Here is a 22,063-nt window from a genome sequence, read left to right as displayed (position 1 = left end):
TCAACATCACACTAGTTACCTCAAGCATCAATATCATACGCCCCATATATACCGAAGTATATCAATAACCATGAATGATGAATTACTGATTCATAACTTCATTAAAGAAATATTCCGCGACGATTATGTACTCTCAAGTTTTGAGGATTATATATTCGTGTTTCAACCATAAATCAAATGAGCTTAATATTATATTAACTCATTAAATCTATGATTACATCTGAAGGTAGATATATATGTACGGATATTTTCATAAAGATTGTAATTAAAAATTCTTTTGTACAAACTGTTGATTGTGAAAATATTTTAACGGGTAGGTAATACCCGAGAAATATTTATATCTCACATTAATATGTTACATTGTACATTCTTCAAAATTCTTGAAAACACCTTAGAACTATAACCAACAATTCAGATTCGTTAACCCTAATAATGCTGATGAAGCAGCAAAGACCGTAGATGGTCTTAATGACCAGAAGCTTGATAATAAAGAATTGTGTGTTGGAAAAGCTCAAAAGAAAATCTGGTATTGAAAGACGGATTGAGCAAAACATGAAGGAAGCTGTGGACAAATCACAAGGACTAAAACCAAAGAATCTAGATGATTTGATTTCTGAAGAAATCACAGAAGATCTCTTTACGTATTCTAAATCCTTACAGAAGAATTTTTCCTCATTATCAATCAATCTTAGATAAATTCTAAGATATCACTATATCTTTCGTTATAAATATCCTCTATATTTCTGAAGATATCTTCATAACGATTCTTGTCAACAATTAATTATCTCCTTGTGATATCTTTATTACATCATAAAAGAAACTATTTTAGTTTCTATATTCTGTAAAATTCAAGTTTAAATTATGAATGATTTGAAGTAGTGTTGGGAATTGAAGCATGAGTTAGTATAATATAATGACGTCAGGCCAACGTGATTATATTACAGTAAGTCATGCTAAATTTTTAATGGAAGATGATGATTCATAAACTTTATAGTCATCATTTGCCATGTTACACGACTCTTACATTCTATTTAACCTCTAAACATATCAAGAAAATATATTTCTTGATGATTCGGTCTTTTTCGGATATTCTGGTAATTTGACAAATCAAATCGTACTATTACCTTTCCTTCTGCTTTGTATATTAAGATCATTCGAAACTTCATACCTACGAATTCTGGACCATTACTTGCTTTACAAAAGCATGAAGCTTCGACATATAAGGGAAAATATAAAGCCCGATAACAACATCGAAATTACAAACCATGTATATCAATGCGTGTAGCAATATAAAGACACGGGAGAACTAAAAACACAATAAATCCTAGAGCATAATAGAAGTAAACAGACTCCTCTGGTGGGAGTTGGAAAAGAAGGAAGATTGTGGCGATAACCAATATAAGGTCAAGAACAAGAACTGGATTGAGCATATTAACAAATCTTTTGGAAGTATGAATTGAGGAAAGAAAGTATAGAAGTGGTGAAGATAATGAAACTGAAGAAGCTAATTTATAGCAAAATTCCAGACACAACAATCGAGGCAATTCACCGCATTTAATTAAAGAAAATCCTAATTTCCTTAATTACCGGAGAATCAAATATTATAAAGATTATAAAGATTTTCTTTAATTCCTTGAATTCCGAAAATTAATCGTGACTACGTCAAAAGTTAAGGCGAACATTTAATTTCCTCATTTCAATCTTTTACGATAGCTTCGTTTATACTCTTTCTATAATCGAATCGTTTTATCTATATTATTTAATGTCGATAAAACTCTAATTTTCAACTCATATTCATCATTCTTGTTGTAAACAATGAAGATCTCTATCAAATTTCATGACTATAATTTTCATGAACGCCTCTCTATTTTGTCTACCCTAATATTGTGGCATAAACGCTCAAGGTTTAAATAAGCTCACTATTATTCATAACACATTTCATATGTATTGAAATGCTTGTATAACGTCATCATCTCTTTCTGAGAAAACCTAATCAATAAACACTCTTGTTAAATCCTTTAGATAACCTCCGCATTAATGATAAAATGCACTTCATAATAAAACCTATAGAAGTTATGGTTCGTATGATTTAAAATGCTAGAAACAAAACAATATTCTATCCGTTGGAATTCACGTAAGGCCCCGAGTATACCTGGGAACGTGAAGACTAAATAAAACGAAAATATCCTCATCTGTTTACAAACAACGCCGATGGATGGCAACAACTAAACTTTAGGGACGAAATTTCTTTTAACGGGTAGGTACTATAACAACCCGGAAATTTCCGACTAAATTTAAACCTAACTTTTATGAAATTCCGACGATTCGCGAACGAACATTTGTGAAGAATTACGTATTAGTATTATTGTTAATATGGTTTTAAAACAATATTATCATTACTTATCTTTAACATATAGAATCATTATTATTATCAGTATTATTATTATTAATAATTACTAATATCATTAATATAATACTAATATATTATTATTAGTATTAGCACTTTTACTAAAATTATTACAATTATTATAAATATCATATTAAAATAACTTATCATTATTATTAATGACATTATATAGTTATTATTATTATTAAGAATGATAATTTATCATTTTTATTAAATTTATTATTATTATTATTATTATTATTATTATTATTATTATTATTATTATTATTATTATTATTATTATTATTATTATTATTGTATTATTCATAATATTAAAAGAATTATTATTATTATTATTAGTATTACCATTACTAGTATTATTATTACTAATATTATTATCATTATTGTTATACCTATTATTATTATTATTATTAATTATCATTATTAATAATATTAAAAGTATTATTATTATTAATATAATAATAATTATTATTATTAATATTTATTTATTATTAATATTAGGTAAATTATGAAACAGATAGATACCTAATTAGGTCATAACACTATCTATTTTTTTTATCGTGATACACATCTGGCTTCCATTTTTTTATTCAATCTGCCTTTTATTTTTTTATTTTTATCGAATCTGCTTTCTTTTTCTTTATTTATTTATTTTATCTGCTTTATTTTATTTTATATTTCTGTTTGATGGATTTAGGAGTCGACACCCACATTTAATTTTTATAATCTATCATCTAAGTCATCCTCCATTGCCATTATCAGTTTAAAACCACTGCAGCTGCAATTCAAAAAATTAAAAAAAAAATAGAAAAACAGTTCGATATCTCTGTTCTTGAGTCAAAATTCCAAAACCTCGAATTCCTATTGTTTTTCAAAATCCTTAAATTCCATGTTGTTAGGAATCCTATAAGTAAACTAACTGCAAAAGTTTAGCTTCCAATTCGTTTTATCGATTCTTAATTTTAAGGTCAAAGTTTTTGTTTTCAAAGGTCAAAGTTTTTGTTTTCATAAGTCAAACATTGTTATTCGATATAATTCGGATTCGTTTTTATGTTTTCTGTTAAATTGATGTTTTGTAAAGTTTATACGACTGATTTTCAATCTAATTCATGTTATAATCAACATCTAAAACAATCTATAATTCGAAATCAATTTTCAAGTTATTTTCGAGTAACAGACCTGCTACTGCTCCATTTTTCTTTTTCTATTTTAAATCAATCAATCATGTAATGTTTCTGTTTCGTTTACAAATTTAAAACACAATTATTATTTTGTTGTATGAGTATTGAATCGATTATTTGAAAATTTTGAAGAAGATAAAGGAAATAAGGGTTAAATAAATTAGGAAATCGAATTAAAACAAAAAGTAAGTAGCAGTCGAATGGTTAGGAGTGTTAGCGGGTGAGCGAGAGGTCTCGGGTTCGAGTCTAGGCGACGACATTTATTTTTAAGGCTTCTTTTAAAGGTAGTTTCTTTTTATTATTATTATTATTATTATTATTATTATTATTATTATTATTATTATTATTATTATTATTATTATTATTATTATTATTATTATTATTACTACTACTAAAGGAATCACTATTTTTAAACTTATCATTTTTATTATAATTATTATCATTAACATGATTACACTACAATTGTTATTAAAGTTATTAATATGAATACTAATATCATTATCTTCATGATTAGTATCACTAATACTAAGATATTTTAATTTAAACATATTAACATTGATAACTTACCTTTTTAAATTACTATTGAGTAATTATTTCAAATATTGAAAATAAATATATTTAAATTATGATGAATTATTAATCATTATTATTATCATTGTCATTAGTATTAGTATCATCTTATCTTTATTAGTATTATTATCAAAATTATTATTTTCATTATCATTATTATTAAACTGATCATTCTTATTAAGAACTACAATTATTATTAAAGTTATTTAACATTAATACTAATATCATTATTTTTATGATTATTACTAACACTAAAATATTTTAATTTACTTTTTTAAAACTAACATTTAATACTTATTTCAAATATTGAAAACAAATATAATAAGTTTTAATACATGATATGATACGTCTAAACACTAAAATATGATATTTATAATAAAAGACAAATCATATACTTTAAATATGATATATACATATATTAAGTGTTAATTTGAAATATATAAAAAGGAATATAACTAATAAAGTAATTAATTATTAATATAGGAAGTATATTAATAATATTAATATATAAACAGGTTAATTGTCATTATATGTTTAATGTACATACTTGATATAGGTTCGTAAATCCGAGGTCAACTCTACATTTGTTCAATGCCGTGATGTGCATATTTACTACAAACTATCGTATCGTATCATGAGTTCATCTGCTCCCTTTTTATATATATATTTTTGGGCTGAGAATACATGCGCAACTTTTATAACTGTTTTACACGTTAGACACAAGTACTCAAACTTTTATGCTATATACGTGCTTTGGCATGCTAAATCCTTGCCGTAATATCGTTAATTGCTGAGGTATAAGATGCAAGCTTAGTTATTGTGAGTAGCGCTACTGAGAGTGACGTCTCTGTCCATTTGACCGTTGGTCTTTGGATACATAATAATGATTCAACGACACTGACAGTACAAGGTGTCATGGGGTAACTTTGTTTAGTCGCGATATTACAAACAGCAACTCTTTCGATTAATATATTTGGTATTAATCAACTTTAAACTGAAATCTTGTGGTCTAATGCTATACTGAACTATTGATTTATGATAAACCTATGAACTCACTCAACCTCGTGTTGACTTTTTAAAGCATGTTTATTCTCAGGTACTTAAATATTGATTCCACTGTATATCTGATGCTTTGATGATGATTGCTTGCTATGCTTGGAGTCTTCATTACATATCATATCAATTAAAGACATTTAATGCTCTAAATACAATGTAATCTATGTATCTTCCGCTGCAAAACTCAATAAAATGTCTCATATAGAGTCTTTCTCATTTATACAACTGTGATTTGATATAATTAGTCACAAATACCTCAGGCTCTATTTGGGGGTGTGACAAAGAAGCTATATGCCAAACACACCCTTTATCTACAAATTGTAGACATTACTTATTATTATTATTATTATTATTATTATTATTATTATTATTATTATTATTATTATTATTATTATTATTATTATTATTATTATTTTTATTTTTATTTTTATTATTATTATTATTTTTATTTTTATTTTTATTATTATTTTTATTATTATTATTATTATTATTATTATTATTATTATTACTATTATTATTACTATTATTATTACTATTATTATTATTATTATTATTATTATTATTATTATTATACACTCATAATTAAATAATTCGTCAATTTACCATTAACATCATAAGCAACTTTAATATCTGCAAGAAAATTGACATTAAACTTAAAAAGAATTGGAAGATGGAGACTTGGTAACTGTCATGAATTTAATTTATTATAAATAACTCTAGTGAAAGTATTACATGTCGTTAGGTCAATTTTGACGTTTTTTTCAAAATGGACACCGAAGTCGTCAGTCCATAGACACCGCCTCGGTGTTCATTTCGAAGTCTATTTTGTAGAATGCCAATTTTCGACGTGATTTAAGATTTTTTTTACCTATTCTATTTTCTTATTAGTCCTTATAATATTTTCTCCCACCATATCTTTAAAAAATGGGCACCGAACTACTCATCCGCTTTATCAATTTCAAAGTTTTAAAAATGGACACTGAAATAACTATCATGATACATCGTGCTCTAATGTTGCAAATTTTTCATGACTAGTAACTTATCATTATTTTGATGGTTTTTCTAGTGTGGATAACAATCTCATATTTGAATCAAAACTCGATACAAAACTGACTCAAAAATAACAGTTTGATTGGGGAGTTTTGACACGCAAACCAGCCAACTGGGATGAGGTTTGGGTCACCTGTCGGAGGTAGTTAAAATTTTAAATGTATATTCTAACTTAATAAGTCAAAAAAACAAAAAACAAAAAACAAAAAATGCAAATTCATACACCCAGCACGAATTTATATCACGTATATATACATGCTTATCACGAGGCTTATGCCCTCAACCTCTTGGTTGAAGGGCTCCTTACAAACTGCTATGGTATTTAATTAATAAGTCAAATTTACTAATGTTGTTATAATCTTAAACTTAGATTTAGATCTAAATTTAACATACTAAAAAAAGGTATAACCGACCATCTGGCAGCTCTACACCTACCGGTCTAACGATTGACAAATGAAAAAAGGTCGTGTAATTCATATTTAAAGAGAACACAAGGTCACTAACAGAGGCGGTTCTACTTTATAATCCGTAGGGTCACGGGACACTCCTACTTTGAAAATATTTATTACAAAGTATTATTTAATTGTACATGACACCACTAAATTTAATTATAGGATATCATATATTTATAGAATTTATATGGGTGTTTTGGATAAACAACCACTATACTCTTCAAATTTTATAAGACACCACTATTTTTAACTATATGACCTCATATACTTTTAGAATTTATTGCTCTTTTTTCAGATAAACAACCACCAATTATCATTCAAATATAATTAGTACTGGAAAAAATGCAGAACAATGTTAAGTTTTGATTCGAAAATCGCTACTAGTAACTGACTTATATAATCTTGATCAAATTATGTTGAAGCAAAAGGCAAGAATTATGTGGATTTTAGAAGGCGATGAGAAGTATTTTCATTCCACCATTCGTAGGAAAAACAATAAATGCAACTTGCGAGGTCTTAACATAAACGGGGTGTGGAACGAAAATTTGAGGGAGGTAAAGGATGCGGTTTATGAGCATTTTCTGAATATTTTCGACAAGAAAAATAACACGAGGCCTATGTTACCTGATCAGTCCTCCTGTAGGAGGCCTGTTGCTGGGCAGTTGCTACTGCAAGTTCGGTAATTGAACACCTAACTGTTGATGAGTCTGAGGCCCTCGAACAACAATTTAATGATGCGAATATTTGGGCTGCGATTAGGGATTGTGGGTGTACAAAAGCACCCGGTTCGGATGGGTTCAACTTAAGGTTCTACAAGAAGTTTTGGAATATTGTTCAAAAAGATCTTACATTGGCACTTAACGAATTCTGGGAGAAGATTGAGATTTCGCCAGGTTGTAACACGTCTTTTATTACTCTTATTCCTAAAAAGTCTGACCCGTTGTGTTTAAATGACTACCGCCAATCAGTTTGATTGGTAGTTAATATAAAATTATAGCTAAATTGCTCTCCAATCGACTAAGGAAAGTTGTTCCCAAACTTGTTGGTTTTGAACATAGTGCTTTCATAAAAGGGTAGAAACATCATTGATGGGGCTTTAATCGCAAATGAAACGGTTGAGTTTTTAAGACAGAAAAAGATTGAAAGTTTAATTTTCAAAGTAGATTTCGAGAAATCTTTTGATTCTTTGAGTTGGGATTTTTTTATTGGAAATAATGGGAATTATGGGCTTTGGTGGAAAGTGGAGGAAATGGATACACTCATGTCTGAAGTCGGCTTCAATTTCCATATTGGTGAATGGTTCGCCGACAAAGGAGTTCAAGCTCTAAAGAGGGGTGCGACAAGGTGACCCGCTGTCACCGTTTCTCTTTATTATTGCGACCGAGGGTTGAATTGGCTAACCAGACCGCGGTGAGAAATAATATTTTTAGCGGAGTTGAGATAAGTAATGATAAAATCCCTATCTCGCTTCTTCAATACGCGGATGACACGATTTTATTTGAGTCTTGGAGTGCTTAAAATGTGCATAATCTCTTGAAATTATTAAAGTGTTTTGAATTAACGTCGGGTTTGAAAGTTAATTATAGTAAAAGTAACTTGTTCGGGGTGGGAATGGATTATGGGGATGTTGTAGAGATGGCTCGGATATTTGGGTGTAATGTTTACTCACTACCATTTATCTATCTCGACCTCCCTATTGGGGTGAAAATGAATAAATACGAGAATTGGAAGCCGGTGGTAAGTAAATTTGAGAAAAGGTTATCGGATTAAAAAGCTCGTGCGTTGTCTTATGATGGACGTTTGACCCTTGTTAAGTCAGTGTTAAATAGTTTGCCGTTGTATTACTTCTCGCTCTTCTGTGCCTTGCCTTGTGTGCTTAAAAACTCGAGAGTGTAAGACGTAATTTTTTTGGGGCGGGTCAAGTGATGAGTCTAAAATCTCATGGGTCAAATGGGATAGTGTTATTCGTCCTTTTGAAGAGGGTGGGTTAAACTTAAGTTCTCTAAAAAAGTAAAAATATGGCTTTAATCGGCAAGTGGTGGTGGAGGTTCAAAACCGAAACCACTTCCTTGTAGGTTAAAACCATCAAAAGTATTTATGGGGTTTCGGGTCTACTTGATTCATGGGGTCAGTCCCACTCTTGTGCTACTAATTCTATTTGGCTGAACATCATTAAAACAGGAGAAGCTATCGAATCTATTGGAGTTTCTTTCAGGAATTCTTTTGTTAGTACTATTGGTGAAGGGAAAGGAACATCATTTTGGAATGACACTTGGCTGATCGAGGTACCTCTCAAGGATAAGTTCAACAGACTATTTCGTTTGGAGTCCGATCTGAATGCTTCGGTACATGAGCGTGCAGGATGGGATGGAACAAAATGTAATGGGTCTTGGTGTTGGATAAGAGTGCCGAGTAGACGGACCTTAGAAGAACTGATCGAGCTTAGCAGGCCGCTGGATTCGATGAAAATCAACCATGGAAGCTATGACTCGTGGCGATGGGTATTAAGTGATAATGGCGGGTTTAACACTAAACTACTTTCTGATGCGATTACCTCTAAAAATTTATCTAGTGAGCCAAACTTGTTTGAAACAATGAGAAATAATTTAGTTCCAAAGAAAGTGGAGGGGTTTGTGTGGCGTGCTAAACAGAAGAGATTGCCCGTGTTGTCGGAACTCGACAAACGGAGTATCGATCTCCACTCCGTCCGATGTCCGTTATGCGATGACAGTATAGAAACGGTAGATCATTCTCTTTTTCTATGCAAAGACGCGTTAGAAATATGGGCAAAAATTCACAATTGGTGGGGTGTCATTGGTGCTACAAATTATGGTATCGGCGATGCCTTTTCTGGGAAGTCTTCTCTTCAAATGTCGTCTTTAGGTGCCAAGATTTGGCAAGCGGTTGAGTGGACGTGCGGCTATCTCATTTGGAAAAACCGGAATCAAAAGGTTTTTAAAAACAAAATTTGGACGCCTCCGGTTGCTCTAAATGAAATTCAAGTTAGAAGCTTTGAGTGGATTGCGAAACGTTACAAAATGAAGAGTATCGATTGGTTCAATTGGCTTGTTAGGCTAGCTATAGTATTGTGCGATTTCGTGTACTGGGGGGCACTACATTGTTGCTCTTCCACATTTCATATACAGGTTTTTCGAGTGTTAATAAAAGTTTACTGCCTTTCGAAAAAAAAAATTGAAGAATATGTATTATCTTGATAAGATTTAGTAATGATTAATTATCATAGTTTATAGTTGTTCTTTAAACATCTATGCTGGTGAATGTTCCTCACAACATAAAAATTTAATATTCAAAGTTTCAAACTACATAATTAAGCTTTTAACTCATAACAGATGATAGATTGCTAATGTCCTAGTTCATAAAAATTTCGCCGTTATAGATAGATGTAGATAGGTTTTGAAAAACTTTAATGCCAAAACGGAAACCCTTGTTTCCAACTTTAATATAATATAATACGAGTATCATTAATTTACAAATTTTTTGTGCGTAAACTCCAAAAAATGATGTTATTTTTTATTTAAATTATTACGTCATAAATTTTTTAAGCCTATTATTGGTTTGGTAGAGCAATGTACAATGAATAAATCGATAGGGACAGAGTGAAGGGCCAACTTCCAAACATCACATCACTCGTTGCTGTTCTCTTAAACTATTTTTATAAAAGAAAAACTTATCAAACTTATTTATCAACGAATCTTTGAAAATTCATTTAGATATTTCCATGCTTACAACCATAAATTTAGGGGGGAATTATGTGTGTAAAAAATTTAGAGTAAAAAAATTATAGGGAATACGTTGTTGTATCTTAAAGAAAGAATTAAAAACAGTTATTCTGTTGAGAATGAGCTAAAGGTCTTGTTTAACCTCATACTAATAGTCTAATACCACCCTTAATCACAACTCGCCACCCTAAACCACCACATTCCGCCACCACCCGTCTGTATTTCTCATAGAATATAAGGGATAATGCGGAATACCATTTGTCTGTGATGTTATTTGTGAAGTAAACTGTATAATTGTATCACAACATATTAAAATCTATGTGATTAAGTAGGACTATTTGTTCATGTACTGCATGATAAAAAGGTTTATATGCAATAATGCATATGAAGATTCTTATGTGAAACACAGGGCTGAGTGGCTGACCCACAACCAAAGATCAAAAATTGTGACAGCAATATGTATATACTGTATATAGGTTAGACATCCTTCCAAGTGCATTACTAATGAAGCTTTGAGGATGTGATGGTGGCCACAATAATACTTAAAACACTTGCATAAACAGTGTGGCAACTAGCATGCATGATTCAAGAAACAAGCCTTGCTTACCAAAGTTGACTAAGATAAAATACATAATGCAGATCAACAATATGTCACAATTTGGTATGCAAAATTAACAAGACCCTGTCCTGTTTAACATTAAATTCAAACCGAAGGGAAAAACTTGTTGAGATTAAAAGGCAAAGAGTAGAACTCTTCGCTTCTTGTATCCGTCTTGAACGATCTGGACTTGTCCCACCAATGCATTCCTCTGTCCTTCCTTGTTGCGGCATCTTTTTGAATCAGTGTTACGTCTAGAAACATAGCCGACAACCCACCCACAAATGCTTCTGAAGAAAATGGTACGTTCACCATATCGTTCCACTGAAGAAAAAGAAATCGAATGAGCGATTCATTAGCATAACTTTGACTAATGAGGTCAAATCTGGTAACGTAAAATCAACTGATCATGTTACATATGTCAAAGTAAAACCAAAATGCAATTTTATTTTAACTGCAACTGTTTGTCATTCGAGATCCTATCTAGTAGTACTTAACAAATACGTAACAAAAATGACAGATTGTGATACAACGGTAAAGTTAACATATTTCTAAGGTTAGTGTCTGTTTCAACTAAAATGCAGCTGGAATACATGCTAGAATATAATAGTACTACTTCAAGACATTTAAATAGTTGAAGACCAGACCTTTGACCTCAAAAGTCAACTCTTTTCCTATTTGGGGAAGCTCAACCTTGAAGTCAAATCTAGTTTTCTCAAATACAGAAATTACAGAATTCTTGCAAATGTAAAACCAACATATTTATATATCTGGTGTTAGTTTAAAGAATTGGGTAGCGAATATTACAAATTGGATAAAACGATATATGGCATGTTAGCAGTTAATGATCAGTCTTTTGACGACAAAATTACAAAAGTTATATTATTAAGACAGTTTAACTTTAGGTTCAAATATTGTAAGTTTTGATAGGTTTTGTTACAAACCAAAATGTTTCTGTATTTGATGCTCGTAACAAATCAAATGTATGTGAACAGTATACTAGACAATATCTTACTGTTAAACGAAACGGAGTGAGTGGTAATTCATTCTTACCCATCTAGCTTTCGTGTGTACAGGACCATAAGTCCTGATAGCAGTGTACTCGTTAAAATACTGTGGTATCGATAACCCCATGAAGATCGAAAATCCAAGAATGAATTTGACTCTGAAGCTGTTTAAATTACAAAACTGGAGAAATCCAAGACCTGCAGAACCTGTTTATATACCAAAATAATTTCCATTAATAAAAATACTAATAGAATCGAAACAACGCCTGCAAGCAGGCAAATGATTAGAGCTTAATGCATACCCACGTAGGCGAAGAACAAACAATACAATGCTGCTACAATCGGTGCCGGAATTGATGCAAATACCGCTCCAAATTTCCCTGTGAATCGAAATCGGAATCTTCAGAAATTAAGAAAATAATTGTATTTCACAAGGTTGTGTTAAAGATCAAATTTTGGATTATCACCAAGAATAGAAAAGAATATCATGAAACCGGCTGAAATCTGCACAACCCTTCTGCTACCAACGCGTGTTAAACCAAGCAACCCCGCATTTTCACTGCCATATACATATTAGATATACATATACATATACATATACATATACATATACATATACATACACATATACATACAATATAAGAATTCAGAAAGAAAACTTGAAAACTGATTGAGATAATAGCATATATATAGCTTACACCGATACAGATGACCCGTTGCCTGTCCCAAAGATGCCAGAAAACAAAATGCCAACTCCCTTTACAAACAGAACAAACAAGTCACTTTTATGTTTATAATTTTAAGAAAAAAAATTTAAATCATAAATGAGTAAATAAATGCAAATACCTGCCAACCAACGCCACGACTAAGAATGGAAGGTGGCATAGGAGTTGCACTTGCATACCTAGCAACTGCAATGAAGGCACCAGTAGACTATACAAAATAACCACATGATTAAACAAAAATATATAAATTAATGAAACTTATTTTGTAAATTATTTAAGCTTTAAACATTTAACAACCTCGACTAGAGTAACAAAAGATGTAACCATCATAGCAAAAGCTTCTCCAGCATCAAAAGTTGGGGCGCCCCATTGAAATGGATATGGAACCCGTATCCTGTAAATAAAAACTGTTTCTTGAACAATTTGTACAATTTCAGAAATATTTAAACAACGATGGATAGATACAAAATAATATATACCATGGGGCAGCTCCTATGATTCCAGCACGATCAGTTCTACAACTTTGTTGAGTTATGTCCGGTTTGTTCTTGTAGGCCCCACCAACAGTGAGTAAGTGTGCGTATATCCACACGATTACCACCGAGAATAGAACTGCAAACCGGTCAAATACGTGGCTTTTTCCCTTCATTAGATGGGGTATGTACTGCAAACAAAGTATATTGTTAGCATTTAATGATCATCATTAATAGTTTATTAAATGTTACAAAACATTACCTGTGAGAAAATAAGCAGAAAAATGAGTTGGGGCAGTCCGATCTCAACACATTTGGCAACCTACAAAAAAAGCTTGCAACTTTATATAACTAACAGCAACGTAATGGTCGCATTAGTAGCCACTACAGGGGTCGATTTCGACCCATTCACTTATGAATGGGTCGAGTTGATTATTTGTTATCGGGTCAAACGAAAGACCATTATATAGATGTGTACCAAGGGAAATCCAAACTCGTATAGCCCATATCCGGTTAGAGCCACCAATGGAACTGCAGACAATGGACTCATGAACCTGAAATTCAAGAAAACAAAATATGTTGCAAGTATTCAAACAAAAAAGAAACCAAATTGTGTAACAAGGTTCGAAACTAACCTTGTAATATTGCGCCAAAGGCCACTAAAACCAAGTACAATTTGAAGAGTTGAAGCAACGATAAGAGCGCCTTGAGTCCCTCTCATAATCCTCTCAAATTTCTATTTTATCATCAAAAATATAATGATGTAATACATCAAACATATTGTAAGTATAAAGGGTTGAATGTGTGAGTGATTACCTCACGAGGATCTGCGATGTCACTATATCGATCAGCCAATATGATTGAAATCGTAGCAGGCACGAAAGTATACGAACCACCAACGACAGCAGGTAAGCGGGTCCCAAAAAGTGTTTGTGTTAATGTATTCAATCCAGCAACAAATAGTAGTGTCTGAATCATCTTTGCTTTTTCTTCCTAAGATTAAAAATAAAATGGCAAGTAAAATTAATATTATAGTCTACGAATGATAGAAATTCGGTATCCTGTTTCACTGATATTAGTTACCAAGATGGTGTGAAAAGACTTACATGCCCTCCACCCATTTGAGGAACCAGAGTAGTAGGAATAAGTACTGTTGTTCCAAGCATCACAAGATAATGCTGAAAACCTAAAAGTATCGCCTCAGCTGCATCAATAAGAAGCTTGTTTTAGGGTCCATATACAGAAAATGTTGATTTAACACTAACAAAAAGATGAGTTAGCATTGATCACATTGTAGTAATCCTATCTAAGCTACACTTTTATCAGTTTTTATAAACTTTTGTAGTAATTTTTTTAGTACTGATAACAAGTACCCTACACTTTACTTTTCCACATTAATGATTAATCAGAAACTGAAAGACTACAATGGCACAAACTAAAAATATAATCAGCAATGGGAGGGCCTATATGGAATTAAAATGAATTCTGTTTTCTTGAAATAAAATATTATGTAAAATCCATACTGCTTGATATACCATCATTTTCTTTTTAGAAGACACACATATGATAGTAAGCCAATTTCTTTAAAGAATAACATAATGAATGATTTTTTGTTAAAGTTATGATATTGTACAAGCTAATAATATTTTTTGCAAGATCTAAAGGGTTTTTTTTAATCAATTTATTTGTTTTTTTGCAAGTAGGATGGTCATGTTCACAACTAATTATCAAGTTTTTACCAATGTTTTTTTCCCTATTATTAAACCCAATTTTTTTTTTGGGCTAAAATAACGCTAACATTAAACCGAGCCTTTTCATCAATTGATGAAAAAGACTAACAAAAAATAACCGATCCACACTCAAAAGGCTCGGGAACAGAAAACAAACCCTAAAGCAACCAAAGATGCTAAGCTAATTAAACACAAGCCTTGGAAAATTGACAACCACAAAACAATCGAGCACGGGAATAAATATCCAACCACATGCAAAACAAAATCTAAAATACACCAAAATCTAAGAACATATAATTGTAGTAACACAAATACATGCCATAAAAAAGCCATGGTAACAATGCAATAATATGTACATACAATATAACCACATACATATTAGCACCAATATTTATGAAAAATTAAAAAGTAAAGCAAATTTACGCCATGGTGGTGGGCTGGTAATACAATAAGAGACATTGGGAAGCTGTTCTTTAGCAGGGTGTGGTTGCAATTCATCTTGTTTAGGTGGTGGTGCTTGTCCTCCTCCTGCCATTTTCTTCTTCAATTTCTATAATTTTCTTACTCCAAAACCTATTTTTTATTTATTAAAATCCAACAAAGATCAGCCTAATCTTTACACCAGATGAATACCTTTGATTTCAACAATATGACACAAAATTTTGAAATAAGTTCAACCAAATGTACTAGAGGTGTATCATAACACAGATTTCTCAGCAAAAAAATAAAAAATAAAAATTTAAACTTTTGTTGCAGTTTTACTTGTATGAAAATGGGGAGATAATGTTGATACAAATGAAGAGATACCCACTTGAAAGGAGTATTCAAGAGAGCATGATGAACAGTTAATTTTAAATTTTAAATTAAAAAAAAAAAAGATTGTAAAAAAGGGGTGTGAAAACAGAATCAAGAAAATAAAAATACCATCTTTATGCAGAATCTTTTGGTTCTTTTTTGAATTAAATGTGTTTAGGGTTTTACTTTTTTCTTCTTTAGCTTAAAGAAAAAGTTGAAAGAAAGCATCAATCTTCCCCACCCTGTCAACTTTTACTCATATCTCTGCACTTTGTACAGTCATGCACAAGCAAGCCAATTCATATTGGCCCTGCAGCTTTAATGACTTGTACTACCAATCACCTACTTGTCATATATAATTCATTTTAACAATAGTATCTTGCTATCCTTTTCTATGAAATGAAAAATGTAAAATTTAAGTCCATTTCACAATGTTGTGATTCTTGTATTCACTCAAATGATGGGCCATTAGCTTGTTAATTGTTACCGTTTGAATGAAGATTCTCGAAATTACGTTTTAGCCTAAGAGTTTGTTTGCGTGAAACTAGCGGGAGCTGAAGTTGAAGCTTATAGTTGGAGTCGGTAGCTGGAGCTTATTTTTTAAGCTTGAAGCTGAAGTTTATTAATTTTCATAAGTGTTTAATAAAGTAGTTGGAGCTTCAACTGGAACTTATAGCTATGAATTGACTAAAAAGGACAACATAATATATATTAAATAATCATTTGACTTTTAGTTCGGTTTTCGGTTTTACTTTTTCGATTTCAATTTAGTCCAAAACCGAATTCAAAATTGAATTCAATTAATAATATATTGATATAATTATATATAAACATACAAATATTTTTTAAAATCAAAAGTCGAATTTAAAATAAATACTATATGATTATTTTGGTTAATTACATTGTATGATTTTTAGGTCTTAACCGATATTCAAATTCGGTTTCGATTTCAGGTTTGGGTTCGGTTTCGATTTCGGGTTTTGCCTCAAAATTTTAAAATCGAATCAATTAAATCGAGGATACCAAAAACTTAACCGATTAACACCCATACATATAGTACTTGTTAAATTTATTGTAAATGATGAGGTTAGGTCGTGGTAGTTGGCTATGTTGCAGATAAATTAGTTTGTTTTAATGAAGTGTAAGGGAGGCTTATTAAGCGTATTGTAAAGAATAAGAAAGCTAGTATCATTAAGGAGATGTTTGGTTTGTTTATGAATAGTTTTGATGTTGATGACGACACTTTTTGTTATATGTGATTCGGTTTCGCCATTAGTCGGTGTTGTTTCTCTAGTTGCGTTAATTCGTTCTTTTATGTCGTTTTTATATGTTCTAGTTTGTTTCGGCTTTTTCTTATTTGTGTGTTTTACCTTTGTAGCTCACTTTTTTATTTGGATGCGTTTAGTTTGTCTTTGTATTGTTTTTGAATTCTTTCACTTATTGATTGATAAAAAGATAACTTCTTTTTATATACCCTCCGTCCCTATATTATTGTCCACTATTTCATTTTGGGATGTCTCAAATTAATTGTCCACTTTCATAAATAGAAAGGAAAGAAGATATTTCATTGGTGGATCTGGAGAGAGAAGAAATTTCATTGGTGGAGAAATAAAGTTAGTGGGATTTCCTAAAACTGTGTGTTTTTTGTCTGGTGACAATAAATATGGGACGGAGGGAGTATGTTTGTTTTTGGAAAAAAAAATATTAAAGAAAAAAATAAAAATACATATTGGTTATATTAATTCCATCTAGTAATAAAAAGATTGTATATATTTTATCCACTCTCAAACCAACACAAGATGATCATAGTGATATGACTAATATTCTCATTATCAACATATTTTGAGGTGGTTAGAAAAAGATAGTCACAAAATAATTGAGTTACAGAGCTTACATCTAATCAAAAGTAATCTTCGTATACCATGTAAAGAAAAGAATTCACCGGTTTATATAGTCTAAGGGTGTGTTTCTTTGCCTCTTAATGAAATAATTTAGCGCTGAATGCTGAAACATTCAACATTCAACGTGTTTGTTTCTGATCTCTTAATGAAATATTGTGCTGAATGGTTCAGAATTCAGTGTTAAACCATTCAGAGTTGAAACACCCTCTTAACCATTAAGCACTTAATTTTTCTGTAATATCTTTCTCAAATCATATCGAGAACGTTTATCCAACAAGTATATTGTATTTTTTATTCATGTAACACGTTAATAAGGTAATTTTACTCAATTCATATCGTACATTTAAAATGGTTATCAAACAGCTTATTTTCTTTTGGAACAAACTTTATTTAGAGGCTCTTAACCATTCAGCGCTAAATCATTCAGTTTTATAAAACGCACTCTAAATCAAGTTTTACGTATCTGGATAGGATTTGGAGCATCGTCATTCCAATGTGTCAACCCATTAAAAATGGAATAGGATTCAAAGCAAAAAGGCACGAGGGAGAGGATTACTTTAACTTAGTCACCAAGGACATTTGGAATTAATAATTAATCCTAAGTTTCTAGTCGTTATCAAATTATACTCTTACTTTATTTATTCATATATTTATAGATTGTTTATAAACAGATTGTAGTTTAGGTACCAATTATTTGAGAAAAAAAAATCTGCAGAAACACTCAAATGAAGTGTTTATTATGGAAACGCATCAAACCTACTGCGTAAGAATTGGATGTCAGCTAATTACCTCCACCAAATACCCCTACTTGACGCAACAAAACTAAATCAACCAGGGGCGAAAATTAGAAGGGACAGAGGGGGCATGTAAGACCCGAATATTTATCTTGCTTGTTTGTGTATTAAGACGTTCGAGATTGGGTTTCACGGATTATTTATATAAAGTTTAAAATGCAAAAGAATCTGTTTCAGTTAGGTCGCGCGCCGCGCGGGGATTCGGCGCGCCGCGCCGTTTGCTGCTGACAGAATCCCTTGTTTTTCTTAATTGGTTTAAATGAAGGGCAAATGGGTAAATTCACTTGAGGCCGGATTTGTGAGGCTTATGAGCTAGTTTGGATCAGTTTTGGATCCCATTCACATCCACTCATCATCTTCATCCATTTTTAGAGAGAGAGTAAGAGTTTAGAGAGAGATTGGAGGTTTTGGTGAGGAAGAAGCTCGAATCGTTCAAAGTCTCGGGTTTTAAAGTTGTTCCTTTCGTTCTCGGCTACACGGTGATAGTATTGGTAAGCTCAAACTCCGAATTTCAATTAGTTAATTTGATATTCAAGTTAGGGTTTTGAGTTAATTAGTTGTAAAACCTCTTAGATGATGAAATGGGTTTATGGTGACTAGTTATTCTTGTCACTTGGCGGGTTTTGGGTTGATTGACGATTTGGCCTTGATTAGGCTTTAATCTTGGGATTTATCACCTGGATTAGTGATTATGGAAGTATTGGAAACCATTTAGGGTATTTGGTTGACTAATTGTGACTTTGGGTCAAATTAGGGTTTGGTAGTGATTATGACCCATTTGGTGACTTAATGAGGTTTATGAACTTAAAATGGATTAAGTTGAAGTATAAGACCGAGTTAAATGTGTTTTGGTGTCAAAACTTATAAAGGACGAGATTTTGACCTTTATGGGTCAAAATTAGGGTTTAAGTGTCTAAATGGGTATGACACGTGTTTGACACTTGAGTTCGGGTTTAATTGGCTTATTATGACCATTCTCACTTGCGTTAGTGATTATTGGTTAGTTTGGGCACGGTTTGTGCTCGGAAGTGCATTTGGGTCGAAATTGCACTAAGTGGCGAATTGGGTTGGTTTGTAAAATCCATCCTAATTGTATTGTTGTAATTGTGTTAATGGAATAGGTATTTTCCATTGGCGAGTTGCGGATCACTTGGAAGCTTTCTTCAAGACTTCAAGGTGAGTGATATTATCCTATGTACATATGTATGTGTAGGATGGGTGCGGGTCGGGTGAAGTGAATCTCGGCTATAGAGCTCACTTCACATGTAGGTGGACTTGATGGACTTTTGTATGAGTCCAATTGGCACGGTTGTGCGTTTTGGTTGACCATCTTTGGCGAAGTACACGTTCGTGTGTACATTATCACACGTGATTGTGATTTGGATGTTGTAGCCCCGATGTGGTGGATTTTATAATCCCGTGACCGTGGGTTTGAGTTGGAGATGTGAATCGCGTGTGGTTTCGGATTCACGATGACGCGTGTGGCTTCGGTCATCTTATCGAATGAATCTCGTGTAGTTCGGATTCATGGTGACTCGTGTAGTTCGGTCATCTTGTTGAGGTAGTAATCTCGTGTGGTTTCGGATTACTAAGGCTCGTGTGGTTCGGCCAACCTCGATGTTGTGAAGATAGTAATCTCGTGTGGTTCGGATTACTAAGGCTCGTGTAGTTCGGCCAATCTTCATTGTGGTATTTAGTTCTCGGTATTGGGTTAAGGTGTTAACCTTGTTCGTTTATATTGTTATATATATTAATGTATTGTTGTGTTGTAGCTAACCCTCCGGGTGTAGCTATTTGGCGATGTCCACTTTGTCGTTGGTGGACTCATGTTTGTGTTGTAACTTTAGCTCGTTGCTTAGATCGTACGGTATGCTTAGTGTAGATGCTTTATACTTGGATGCTTCGGTATGCGGTATTTGTTTTGCGTGGCGTATTCATTTTATACATATATATGTATGTAGTATATTATCATTCACTAAGCATTAGCTTACCCTCTCGTTGTTGACTCTTTTTATAGATCGCATGTGGATTGGTGGCTCGGGTAAGCGCGAGGACTAGAAGACGTGCATAGTTGCTTTAGTGACTTACTTTTGGATCATTTAGGATTGGGTAGCGTATTCCCAATCGCCATGCTCGGCTTTGTCTTGTATTAAGAGTCTTATGGTCTAAAATTGTATTTTTATACTTAAAGGGTAATTTGGGCACGTGTGGGCCCCACTTTGTAAAACTCGCTCAAACCTTAGTTATGTGCTAGTTTTACATATATTAATGTACGGTTAAAAGCGTTTTGGCTAAATATGTCGGGAACTAGTCAAACATTTTCGTTAAATTGACTTCCGGGGACAGCGGGCTGTCCAGGTGATTTGGCGCGCCGCGCGCCCACCTGGCGCGCCGCGCGAATGAACTGCACCAGAAATTTTTTTTTTTGTTTGTTGAGAAATTTAACGGGAATTGTTGTGGTCATCGTTTCGGGTTGTTACAAGTGGTATCAGAGCATGGTCTAAGGGATTTAGGTGACTTGAGATAGGTGCCTAGACTTAGACTTGTGTGTGCTTAAATTGTTGCGGGGCTTGTAGGATTACGGGTCGGAATGGGTTTAGTTAGTGCCTTGTTTATAGGTTGACTAACGTTTATATTAGTAATGCGGATATTATTAATATGCTCTTGTGTTGTGATAGTAATTCTCGCGTGTGTTTGTACCGCGTAGAATTTTGGTTGTGTTTGTTTATATCATCGAGCGAGGCGGTCGTTGTACTAACAAGTCGATGCGGCGTGTGTGCGTAATAAGAACTTGCAGACCTTATTACGGGTGCAAATCGTGTCTAACGAGTGATGTACGACGAGTGCTTAGCAAGATGGGTCGGGGTTGTGCGTGTTTACTTATACGTTCGTGATCTAATCGTTTTGCATTCCTTAGAATGGCGACGGGAAGTGGGATCGATACGAACGACGCGGAGTTTAACGCTAGAGTTGCGGCCGCCGTTGCGGAGCAAATGCGTGGGTTGGAAGAAAGAATGGAAAGGAAGTATTCCGAACTTCAAAGTAGTAGTGAAATGGAGCGTTATCTTAAAAGCTTCATGAGGACTAAACCCCCGATGTACGACGGAAAACCGGATCCTTTGGTAAGCACAACTTGGATTTCGGATGTCGAAGGGTGTTTTCGTACTATTGATTGCCCTCCCGAGAGGAAGACGAGACTCGCTACGAGTTTGTTGCGTGGTAGGGCAAGGGATTGATTGGATGGTAAGATTGATCTTGTCGGTGGCGAGACGTTTATGGCCTTATCGTGGGACGAGTTTAAGGAGGAATTCTTTGAGGAGTTCCGGACTTCGGCCGATTTGTGGGAATTGCGTAATGAGTTGCGAAATTTGCGACAAGGATCTATGGAATTGAGTACTCTTAAGGCGACCTTTATGGCAAAGGCTCGTTTTTGTCCGGAGTATTTGGGAAATGATCGTTTGTTGATGGGGGATTTCTATCGGACCTTGAATGATGACTTGAAAAGTAAGATTAGTCGGGGTCAAGCGAAATCGTTTTCGGAATTATTCGACTTGGCTAGAGGTTTCGAGTCGTATTCACGATCG

General features: G+C 32.8%; 1 protein-coding gene across 2 annotated transcripts; it reads right to left on the bottom strand.

The window, feature by feature from the left end:
- Nucleotides 1-10,952: 10,952 nt before the first annotated feature.
- Nucleotides 10,953-15,696, bottom strand: LOC139844696 (nucleobase-ascorbate transporter 6-like). 2 transcript variants are annotated; one of them, XM_071834916.1, is made up of 14 exons: nt 15,413-15,696; nt 14,366-14,463; nt 14,076-14,252; nt 13,895-13,995; nt 13,738-13,813; nt 13,522-13,581; nt 13,266-13,450; nt 13,084-13,180; nt 12,908-12,994; nt 12,760-12,818; nt 12,529-12,620; nt 12,364-12,441; nt 12,108-12,268; nt 10,953-11,378 (listed from the first exon to the last, which is right to left on the bottom strand). In XM_071834916.1, exons 1-14 carry the CDS (start codon nt 15,522-15,524, stop codon nt 11,160-11,162), a joined length of 1,602 nt encoding a protein of 533 aa, XP_071691017.1. In that variant the 5' UTR covers nt 15,525-15,696; the 3' UTR covers nt 10,953-11,159. The 2 variants fall into 2 exon arrangements, with proteins under 2 accessions (XP_071691017.1, XP_071691018.1); XM_071834917.1 differs by lacking the exon at nt 15,413-15,696 and having other exon boundaries at nt 14,076-14,248; nt 14,366-14,445.
- Nucleotides 15,697-22,063: the final 6,367 nt, after the last annotated feature.

Source organism: Rutidosis leptorrhynchoides, chromosome 4 (assembly GCF_046630445.1).
Source record: "Rutidosis leptorrhynchoides isolate AG116_Rl617_1_P2 chromosome 4, CSIRO_AGI_Rlap_v1, whole genome shotgun sequence".
NCBI classification, from domain to species: domain Eukaryota; kingdom Viridiplantae; phylum Streptophyta; class Magnoliopsida; order Asterales; family Asteraceae; genus Rutidosis; species Rutidosis leptorrhynchoides.
Note: the sequence above shows the minus strand (reverse complement) of the source record. Positions and strands in the feature narration are given on the sequence as shown.